The sequence below is a fragment of the Callospermophilus lateralis genome, chromosome 3 (assembly GCF_048772815.1).
Source record: "Callospermophilus lateralis isolate mCalLat2 chromosome 3, mCalLat2.hap1, whole genome shotgun sequence".
Taxonomy (NCBI): Eukaryota; Metazoa; Chordata; class Mammalia; order Rodentia; family Sciuridae; genus Callospermophilus; species Callospermophilus lateralis.
The window spans coordinates 114,816,043-114,828,105 of NC_135307.1; the positions used below are offsets into that span (position 1 = coordinate 114,816,043).

General features: G+C 36.9%; 1 protein-coding gene across 1 annotated transcript in view; it reads right to left on the reverse strand.

Annotated features, from left to right (window-relative positions):
- Window positions 1-464: 464 nt before the first annotated feature.
- The window catches only part of Myo9a (myosin IXA), a 263,115-nt gene continuing 251,516 nt past the window's right edge, over window positions 465-12,063 (reverse strand). The window contains exons 41-43 of the mRNA XM_076851030.2: window positions 8,107-8,309; window positions 5,963-6,105; window positions 465-5,153 (exon numbers count right to left, since the gene is read on the reverse strand). Coding sequence (XP_076707145.2) covers window positions 4,693-5,153; window positions 5,963-6,105; window positions 8,107-8,309 — 807 coding nt within the window. The 3' untranslated portion in view covers window positions 465-4,692. The remainder of the gene's footprint in view (window positions 5,154-5,962; window positions 6,106-8,106; window positions 8,310-12,063) is intronic.

The window sequence follows — 12,063 nt, forward strand, 5'->3', positions numbered from 1 at the left end:
GAAGGATGGCTTGCCCTCCCCTCCTCAGCTATGGAGCTGGGGTAGCAGATGCTAAACATTTTTTTCCTCTTATACTGTTGTCCCAGATCTCTGGATCTTATAAGGTTTCATTTTCTTTCTGCTGATGTTCAGTGTTCTCCATGATTTTTCACCTCAAAATGCAGCTACATACCTGTTGCATTGTTACCTTGTGGAGGAGCAGGTGAGTGCTGGATCTCTCTATCCAGTCTTGTCAGCAGCTAGTATCTATTACAGAAAAGCTGACCCCTTGAATCTCACTTTCATTTGAACCCAGTTGAGTTTTAATAACTATCACCTCTGCATTTTGTCAATTTGGGGTTGGGTCCTTTCCTTAAAATTCATCACTGTAACTAAGAAATCACTGCTGTTCTTTGGGGGTTGAGAGTTGGATGTGGGAGACAGGATGTTCAGAAAACAAAGCACACATATTGCTGCTTCTGGAAGTTTTGTTCTTTAATGAGCCATGGGGTGATTTGTTCATCAAGCTGCTCTTGTGTAGCCATACAGTGCATACTTTGAGTGACACAAACTGCACTTTATACAGATGATGCCTTGCCCCCCACCAAAAACAGAAATTACAAAGTGCCATTTGGTTGCATCAGGAATGTAATCAGTTCTGTGGGTGAAATAAATCATTCTTCTTATAGAATTATTCTATTACACAGTAAAATGATATATATTTCACAGGATATGTCCTTTCATAATACATAGTCTTTTAAAAATTTACACTCGGCATACTTATAAATTACTTTAAATTCATTAAAATAATATAATACTAATCTGTAGTCCACACCTTTCCCATAGTAAATACAAACACTTGGTTCAAGAGGTGCAACTTTTATATGACCTCAGAGGGATGATAAATAGGCATTAAGAATGGATGGGTTAAAAATAAAACCAATTAAAAAAAAGAATGAATGCGTAGAAGGTGATAGGCTCATTGGTAGAACATTTTTGAAAACAAGAGATCAATAAGACCTAATAGATCTATCTCTCTAATCATCACTTTGCTGTTATCCTTTTAACACCAAATCAATGTGGGAGTGGTTCCAAAGAAAAGTGGTTACAAGTATTCGAGGGTCATAGAAAAAAGAACTCCCACATACAGCAAGGAATTCTACCACCAAGGCCAGCATGGTGTTGGGGACAGGGCTGAGAAGTGATCCCAAAAGAACAGGTGAGTATAACATTTTTTTCCAATACAGAATGATGCAAGCCTCAAGTCTAGCTCCCCACCAAGGAAACAAAAATCCTAGAAAGAGGCAGATGAGAAAGCCATCTGGATTGTTTCTTTTTACAATTGAAACCTTGTTTTGAATGCATCTTAGACTCCCTTCTCTCTAGTTCAGCAAAGTGCTTGTGATAGGCACACATTCATTAGTTACAATTAAAAACACATGGCCCACAGGCACTGGGGGGACTGCAAAACCTTGTTAGACCCTAACTTTACAGCACCCTCTGTGAACCCATCTTTGACCCTGAAAACAACCCTACTGTGACGCAACACAAACAGAAGTCTTCACTAGCCTTCTGGCAGTTTCCAAAAGCATGGAAATATCCCCCAATCTAAGGTCCTTCTGACTCTTCAAGGCTCATAGTAGAAAGTTATATATCCCTTTGTGTTTTAAGAAGCCAAGTGTGGTCAAATAATTAAATGGCAGGAAGTACAAAGTACTTTGCAAACTAGGTATATCACTTCCAGAATCCTGCTTTTTCTGTTAACGCACTTCAATCTGTGATCTAGAATGAAATTATACTTCTCTGCTTCTGTTACATTTTCCATCATACATATGCAATTACAGGGATACATTGGCTTTAGTGGGAAGAATAGAAAAAACAGATTTTTTAAAAAAATTTTATATTTTTAGGTGTAGTTGGACACAATGCCTTTATTTATTTATTTTTTATGTGGTGCTGAGGATCGAACCCAGTGCCCTGCACATGCTGGGCAAGCGCTCTACCGCTGAGCTACAACCCCAGCCCAGAAAAACCAGATTTTGTTTGGGGTTGGAAATGCATAATGTGACTAGTATGGGCTCCAAATGTGGTGCTGCCCCACTACTGCCATGTGGAGATTTTCTTTGGGGCAACTGAGATCAAAGAAAAGAAGCAAAGGAGAAGCAATAGGAAATCATAAATCTGACATATATTAAGTTTAAATATCCTAATCATGAATGATTGTAATGCAACATCACTTTGTGGTGACATAACAATGCAGAGGACCATTTAAGAACAAATGGAAGTAGACATAGCATTTGGTTCTGACTTGGATCTGACGGTTTAAAGAGTTATGGCTTCATCTCTTTATCAGGCCAACAATGCCTGTTATTCTGAGAACAATAGCTCTCTTTCCCTCAAAGAGGGAGCCCACACTTGCTTAGACATTCTTAAAATTGCATGGATCTCTCCATCTCTCACCCCCCATTCTGGCAGCTTGTTAAATGACTAGAAATTCACAATCTAGCAACTGAAAAAACAAATATCTTTTATTTAATTTTGTCCAAATTCAGGTCTTAAGTCCCTGAGAAAAATTATAAAGTCTCTTAACATTCACCAACTAGTTCCTATAAAGTGACCTATATAAGAAGTTATTTTTTTTTCAACTGCCAAAAACTGACCAAAAAAAAAAAAAGCCCTACAAAGATTTAAATGGGAGAACATGTGCCAAGATCTGTTCCCCAGGCCATTTTTTTTGAACAAAGAAAATAATTCACAAGGGTATTTTTTTTAAAAAAACATGGTATTTAACCAACATTCTGGAAAGTAACAGTTAATGCCCAGCAGCACACTACTCTCACAAGAATACTGAAACACAGACTGTGCAGCTGGGCATAGGGCCCAGGAAGCAGCATCCTAGCTGGACACAGTCATGCTGAGGTGCTTTAGGAGCATCTCTGAACTTCATACTTTCAAAAGCTTAACATTCATTACTCATCAGGACAACATGAACAAGGTGGCAGATGTTTGTGGGATATAAAACCCAACATTCACTGATTAAACATCATTATTATGGAGATTTTAAAAACTTCCTTTCCCCGATTCAATTCTGAACTCAAATCAGGGAGAGGGAAGGCTCCTGCTACCTTTAGCTGCCACGCAGAATAGTGCTCTAAGTTGACCTGCGAGGCTGGCCAATGACCACTGAGGCAGTCGCATGAGGTTCAGTGTTGTGTAACAGGAGAGACTCTGCCTTAACAAAACATAACTTCAAAGCAAAGAAGTATGAAAAGGAAGAATAACCAAAATTCTGGTTACAGGTGGTAAAGGCTCTTTTTCAGAACAGTGCATGTGGTAGTGAGACAAGATGCATTTAGTAACTTTAAAAATAAACATTTTCACATACTTATCTCAAGAAAGGCTATCATGTTTCATTTTTTATACATTATAAATAGCAAAACCAAATTTCTAATGCTAAGATGCTTCAACTAGTACGATAACTTAAGTGTGTGGAGACCACCAGTAATGAAAAAGATGGTCTTACTTTCCCTCAACCCAGGAATGAGTGGCAGTCAGCCCCTATCTAATGGCCCCTAATCTGTGGGAAGAAATTCCATGGGAAGAAGGGAAACACAAGTTTAAAAAGAAATATGCATAATGTACATGTATATTTACAGTAAACTTCAGTAACCATTATATAAACAAAAATAGCTTCAAGTAGTCCATCTATTTAATACTGATCGTCTGAGGAGAAAAAGATGAAAATTAGATGGATGATATTAAAATTTTTTATATTTTGGCAGCTTTCTCTAACACTTATCATGCAATGTTTTGTGTGAATATTTTGAGACGTGATTAGATGGTCACATTATTTGAGTTTGTGGTGGGAATCCACAGCAGATAATAGGCTCATATGTGGTCTTTACAATTTAATCTATACAAAGAGAAAAACCTGGATGGATTAGGAAGAAATATTTAGGGATCATTGTCTCTGGGGCATTTAAACAAAAATTAGAGGAATCTGACCTTAAGATCAGTGAATATGAGAATAGTATGGCTACTGAAACTTCAGCCCATGCAATATATTTGGCAGAAACTAACCAGCAGTTAAAACAGCATTGGTTATTTTGACTTTAAATATCATCAAAAAACAAAGCATGTATTCTCATCTTCATTGTATAACCAGATATCTGAGACAGGTTCTGATGGCTCAATGGAAACAATAGCTTTTTTACTTTTCCCAAAATATCACAAGTTAAAATTTTAAAATAGAGGGCTTAGGCTTTTCATTTATAAATTCCTTGGGAAAAAAAAAATCATACTCTACTTTAGCTCCTAACTATCCTAAAATAAACCCAAAGGTTTTTTGCTTTCATAGTTAAGAAAGCTTATATTTTTCTTCAAATTTCAGAAATCAGATGGTCCCTTAGGTCTACAACACCCCCACCTCCCCCAGTCCAACTTCTCTCTCTGAGAAGGGAAAGAGGGTAGGAAGAGGCACATATAGCTGACAAAAATCCCCAAGCCCAAGGTGGCTTTGTTTAGTGAAATAGACTCAAATACAGCAGCCAAGGCACAGCTGGCACCATCCCCAGCAGACTTCAAAGAGGCCTTTCCACTTCTGTAGGAGGCCCAGGAATTCAGCATAGAAAGTCTTAGCCATATGCTGAGACAAGAGGCCCCAAGATGAGATGTGTTTACCTCTCTAGCCACAAAGGATACACATCTGCTAGTTCATACCATAAACTCATTATTTCCAAAGAGTGCTAGCTGTTGGGTGGAGCTGCAGTCTGGGTCTACAGGTTTCTTGCGGCCAGACATGACTGTCCCCTCTGGGGTCTCTTTGGTTTTCTGAGGTGAGTTTTTCACATTCTTTAGTTTTTGTTTGCCCTTTTCAGGATTAAAGGTTCCTCTGCTGATGAACTGAGGCCTCTCTTCTAGGGGTCTAGTCTGGCCCAAAGGTCCTTCTAGTCCCAGGGCCTCACCAGCTGAGGAAGCTCGGTAGAATGGAGATTTAGAATAAATTTGAAATCGTTTTCTGGTGCCGTGAGACAATGCAGTGTTAGATAGATATGAAGAGATGGAGGAGTCCACTGAATCCAAAGAGTCTTGCTGCTTTTTTAGCTGCTTTCTCAACTTGCTTGAAGGTTCAGACTTTCCAGGTGCTTTTAGAGAGCTAAGGGCTAAGCTTCTCTCTAATACAAAGAGAGACCAAAGTTGTAAATGACAGTTCCCTCTAAAGAAAATTGTGATGCACTGAGTAGGTATCACTGTTCATGTATGAAACTGCTCACTGTTCACATATAGCTAAAATTTGTAGGGTCCAGGATGATTTACTCAGTGCACATTCATAACTCAAAAAGAGCTCTCCATCCATTTATACATACATCATTTCAGAATCAGCCCCAAGGAAATCCTTATGTTCAACTCTGCCATCAGTAGCGATCTAAAAAATATCATTTAAAAAACTATCTGGAGGGCTGGGGCTTTAGCTTAGTGGTAGAGCACTTGCCTTGCATGTGTGAGGCACTGGGTTCGATCCTCAGCACCACATAAAAATAAATAATTTGTGTCCATCTACAACTAAACAACAACAACAACAAAACTCACGTGTCTAGATGTATATATAGTAAGTTCTGCCTCCCTGAGACACACTACCCAGATAAATGCCCCCTTTGGTATATGGATCCATCTTACTGCAGGGGAAACAATTCTTGCCTCCCACTCTTAGAAAAGGGGCATGGGACAGTAAAACAACATATGATTACTGGCTTTTCTCCATGGTAAATACAAGAAAAAATATTAACAAAAAAGTACACTACATTGAAGGGGTGGTCTGATAAACAATTTACGTGGAGGCTGTATAAAGAAAAATGCTTTCTTAGGACTTTGTCACCTTTTCAGGTAAGGTCAGTGCACCAGTAAAGGAATTTGTCTAGCTTGAGAATTCTATTCTTACTTTATAAAAGAAATCTAAAGCCTTTAGTTTAACATGTTCATTTACCTGATCTTCCAGAGGTGGTACCTTCTGACTCCATATTCAAATTTTCAGAGCTATCAGCAGTCCCAATGGAGGCTTCAGACTCAAGGGTTTCATCATCAGAGGCACGGGGTTCCAGTACAAGCATCTCAAATGTTAGTTCCTCCCTATAAGATTCAACAAATAAATCCATTAGCATTTGATAGGAAGTGGAAGAACAATAATAGAAAGAAAGACCTTTCATGAAAGTTAAGAATCCAAATAGCAAAGAGCTCTTCTTCTTATCCCTGTCTGGGGTAGTGATGAGGACCTACTCTTAAATTAAAGGACAAGGCAACAACAAACAACAAACCTAGGACCAATGACAGGGTTAAGGGTAGGCTTTTGGTAAAAACAAACTCTGGACAAACAATTAGCAGATGAGGGTTCTAAACTCTTTCCTCTCTGAACCTCAGCTTCCTCATCCAGGAAACAAAGAGATTAAATAGGTAATCTCTAAATTCCTATCAGTTCCTTAACTGTTTTCCATTAATTTTCCTAACTGGATACAGACTTTATTCTCTACCTTGGTCACAGAGAGGCCTCTTGATAAAGTAAAACACTGATGTTTTTCAGCCATTCAAGTTTTGTGTCATCTCTTAGTCATAGTATGCTCTATTCTTCTTCATCACAGTACCCATCTACCTCAGTCACACACCTTATTCCCCCAGGGATTTGGTATTTGGCTCCTAGTCTTTCTCAATATTTCCTGATAATATCTCAATCTATTTCAATTAATATCTTTGTAAAAACTTACTTCAAAGCCCTAATACAAAGTTCCTTTATGTCTATACCTTCTTTTTCTCTGCTTTATATACATAACTTTCTCAATGGGTAGATCCTGCAATTAATCATTACCTGGAAATACACCAACTCTGAATCCAGTACTCCCTTCTCTATCTACTGCTTCTTTATCTTTCCAATTTTTACTTCCTTTTAAATCAAGTAATCAAGTCTCCCTGTTAAACCCCTCTCTCAACTTCCCTTGAAGTCTACCTAGCTTGAGATACACAATCTTTTCAAGGACATCTCACCAGTAATTTACTATAGTGATTACAATTGCCATGTGCATTCACCTCTCTGAGACACTCAAACTTCTTCCTTTTTCAGCAAAGACTTTCCCCATTTAGCAAATTACTATTTATCCTTGATACTTCTAATTCCAACCTCACCAAAGGTGACATAGGTCCTCTTTTCAGATTACTCTTCTACCAAATTGTGAGCCCGGGCAGTATATATTACCTTGACCTTATGGTCTAATCAATCCTGACTGACAAAACATACTTTGATAGTCTCTTATTCCTGGTCTCTCTCCATTCTCCTGGCCACTCACTTTTCTTTCTGTAGGTTATCAATTTGTTCAGTGAATACTCTCTTCCCCTTGTGAATCAAATTCTGAAAGTTAAGATGCAATTTCCAGGAACTCAAGAAGAAAGATAATTTTAGGACTCTTTAAAACTCATCAAGTCAACCAGAATCAGTGCATAGTACACTCAGGGAGAACTATGGGATATTCATATCCCTAACAGGTAGTGTCATCCCACCCCTGCCCCAGTGATGACAAAGATAACAGAACTTCTAATTGGTCTCTCTCTTAAACTGCAACCAGCTTCTCTACACAGTATCCCAGGCACCTACTAAGAGTGCTGCCTTATCCTGACCATTCAGTTCCTGGATCCGTAGCCAAGTGGAACTTTCTTTCAGAAAATTGTGATGCTCATTCTTCAAAGGGACTTTGCTTTAACATCAGGATTCTTATTCTTCCTTTTGTCCCCTAACATGTCAGGACACTTGTACCTCATCTTGGCTCTCCTAACTTATACCAGATGAATCTTAACTAAGACTAAATTACTCTGTGGATAGTATAAACTTCTCATAGTTAGCCTGTTCAGAATCATCACTACAGCAGCATTAAGTCTTCTAGCTCATGGAAATTCCTTTCCTTAGATAAAAACTTTCATACATTACCTGAGTATAGGCAAAATGCCTTTGTCATCTTCACATTTCCTGTATCACCTGAAATGTGCTTGACATGTAAGATATATTAAATAAGGAAAGTTAAAGGAAGAACAGAAGGAAGGAATGAAAAAGACAGTAACTGGTCTCTCTCCTTCCTCCTGGGTACTCACTTCTCTTTCTGTAGGTTCTCAATCTGTTCAGTTAATACTCTCTCCTCCTGCTGCATAGCCGCTTGCTGCTGTTCTGTGATGTCAGTCTCTGTGGCTGCCTCGCTAGCCGAGGTCTCTTCGGGGACATCAGACACAGAAGGCAACCGAACTGTAACTGGAGAGGATGGACTTGGATAGTTTCCTCGATGAACACGCCCCTTTCCCTGCAGAGAAAAATTCATATTAGAAAATAAATTGACTTCATCAATTTTATGTTGTTTAATTGGGGTAACAAGTATACTTCCATCACACCACATGAATGGTAGATATAAATGGAAACATTCTGTGGGACCTAGGATATTTAGTGAGACATCATATACACAACACATTCAAGTTAAAAGAGTTCTTGTAAGAGCACTGGAAAATAGACACATCGATGGGTGGGAGTATAAGAACCCATTGTGTTCTGAGATATATATATATATATATTTTAATCTAAGCTGCATCTATTCCAAAGTAAACAGACAGAGGGGTAGTTATTTAACTTTAGGTCAATTAAAATTAAAGATTTAGTTTTGCAGGCACACCAACCACATTTCAAGTGCTCAATAGGCCACAGGTGGTTATCAGACAGAAAAGTACAGATACAGACCATTTCCATCATTAAAGGAAGTTTTGATAGATAACAGTTCTCTGTAACATTGGAATGTACAATCTTTTTAGAAAGACTATTGAAACATCTTGAAACTTGGTTTTGTTAAAAAATTTTATATATTACAGAACACTAGTGAGATACATTTTCTCATAAATTTCCATTCTTGTTATAGGGAGGGGAGAGATCCCCTTATTTTTTAAAAAACTGGTTACCTCACATGTGATGTTAGCTTCTAATATGGCACACCAGGTTTTTCAGATTAAATCTTCTGCTAAGAACAACTAGGCCAAACATAAAACTCAACATATACATATGTTTGAAAATACTAGAGAGCTAAGAGGGTAGAACAAGGAGAGGCTAGCTCAGTATTTAGAACTAATCTGAATTTCGGAAGAGGTGGCAGAGGGTTCAAGCAGAGCTTTTGACAGACTATAGCTGGGGTTGGCAAACTTTGACCCATGAGCCAAATCTAGCCTTGTGCCCATTTTTATAAATAAAACATTACTGGAATACATTACTGGAATTCACTCACTGTCTATGACTGTTTTGTAGAACAGTACCTGAGACTAAAATATGTATTTTCTGGTCTTTAAAACAAAAAACTTTGCCAACCCCAAGGTTAAAAAATAAAAGGATATGGGTTGCTGCCTGGTAACATGATGCCTAACATTGGGATTCCCAAGATTTATATTCTAAGCAAAAGGGTACACTGAAATTTTAACAGTCCTTGAAGACACTATAGCCTGGCTTTAAGTCATCGGAATGGTCCAGAAAACTATAATTCCTAAAACTGGATTAAAGTGATTCCTGATTGTCAGTGCCTTAAATTTTGGCAGAAAAAAAAAATGAAGATACACATTGGAGGACTCTCAGTAGTGGATCATAAAAGTAACATCATCTTGGCCCTCAAAAGTTTTCCAAGTAATTTTTCAAGTAAAAACTAACCAAGTATAAAAGAAGACAAGATAATATAAATGAAAACTAGTAAAACCACAAAACAAGAAAGTCCTCAAAAACTTCAGATATTGTGACTATAAGACAACTTAAAATAATCATACTGAAGGAGATAAAAAGGTATAGTTGAATTAGCAGTCTGAAAATTAAGTCAGAAGAAAAATCTAAAATAAAGCAGGGAAAAACAAAAGAACAGAAAATTGATTAAAGAAGGTAAAATACAGAAAACACAATAAAAAGATCTAACATGTTTAAATGATATACTAGGAGAGACAACATAGATCCTATAGAAGAAATACTGACAAGATAATCACACAGCATTTAAAAAACAAAGACATTAAGATTTAAAAACGCCTATAGGACTAAATAGATGTATATATCTAGATACATAAAACTGATAAAAATCCAAGGCAAGAGAAAACCTTAAAAATAGAGAGGAAAAAAATCAATTACCTGCAAATAAGGAATAACTATTAGATTCAAAGCTCAACAGATATAATGGAAGGCAGAAAACAACGGAATATTTTCAAAGCGATGAAAGAAAAAATTAACTCTCAACCTAGAATTCTATACATTGCAAAAACAACTTTCAGGAATGAAGGTGAGATAAAACTATCTTAAGGAAGAGAACCTAAGGACTGGGTTATAGCTCAGTGGTAGAAAGCTTGCCTAGCATATGCGAGGCCCTGGGTTCGATCCTCAGCACCACATAAAAATAAATAAATAAAATAAAGGTATTGTGTCCAACTATAACTAAAAAAATAAATATTAAAAAGAAAAAAATGAAGAGAACCTGACACTGGCAGACCCATGCTAAGGGAAATACTAAAAGGCAGACAGAAAATGACCTGTCTTTAAGAAAAGAGATGCAAGAATAAATAAAAGGCAATAGCAAATATGTGAGTCTAAATGAATACTGACTACATAAAATATAATGGTATATTTTGGATTTAAAATAAATAGATAGTTAATATACAGTAATGATAACCAAGTCACATACTAGCTAAAGTGTCAAAATCCTTGTGCATTATCTGGGGAAAAAAATACAAGTACCAATGAATAGACATTGATAGGTTACAGATTTATAATGTGATCTTTAAGTACAAAAAGAATAGCTTTAAAGGTATGTGAAACTTCTGAACTAACAGAAGGAAAAATGTAAGTGATCAAAAGAAAAAGAACAAAAAAATAGGCCAGAAATAAAAGAAAATATATGAGATAAATAAAAAGCACATAACAATACAATTTAAACCCAAATGTGTGTGTGTGTGTGTGTGTGTGTATGTTAGTGATTATATTAAATGTAAACAGAGTAAATGCTTCTGTTAAAATTGGAATGCTATCGGCCTGTACTAAGAAAACAAACAAGGCATGTTGTGTACTCCAGTTATCTCAGCAACGTGGGAAGGTGAGACAAGAGGATCACAAGTTCAAGACCAACCTCAGCAACTTAGTGACACTGTCTCAAAGCACAAACTAAAAAGGGGCTGGTGATGTAGTTCAGTGGTAGAGTGCCTCTGGGGGGGGGGGGGAGGGAGGGAGGGAAGGAAGGAAGGAAGGAAGGAAGGAAGGAAGGAAGGAAGGAATGAATACATAGAAAACATAAGAATTCAGAAAGGGGGGCTGGGATTGTGGCTCATGGTAGAGCACTTAATAAGTGAAATAAAGGTGTTTTGTCCAACTACAACTAAAAAATAAATATAAAAAAATATTCAGAAAAATGTGGCTTAATGGTAGAGTACTTGCTTAGCATGTTTGAGGCTCTGGGTTTAATCTTCAGCATATTAAAAACTATTAATAAAACAGCTGATAGTTAAATTAATCATAGATGTAAAGTTGAAGGTAAGCAGTTTTACCTGTGATAGATATTTCACAGTGACAAAAGTTCAAGATACTAAGAAGAAATTTTCAAAATCTGTATGTATCTGAGAAATGGCTTCAAAATATTTAAAGTAAAATATTGACATAAGTACTAAAATCCTATAAAATACTGACAGAAATACTATAATCAGCACTGATAGAACAAGTATGTACACCCAATCAGGATCCAGAACTAAACAACTTAATATAAGGGATCTAAAAGATATATACAGACTTTAGTATCAAACTACAGAATACTCATTATTTTAAAACATGTACAAGAAGACACAAAATTCCAAAGGATGAAATGATTTATGTGCTAAAATTATTTATTCTGTTTTTATCCCATAATTTTATTGGTGCACAATAGTGGGATTCATTGTCACATATTCATGCATCACTGATATAACAATATAATATTTTCCTTTTCTCTCCTCTCTTCCTTGCCCTGGTCCTTTTCCTCTACTCTACTGGTCTCCCTTTAATTTTCATAAGACTCCCCAACACCT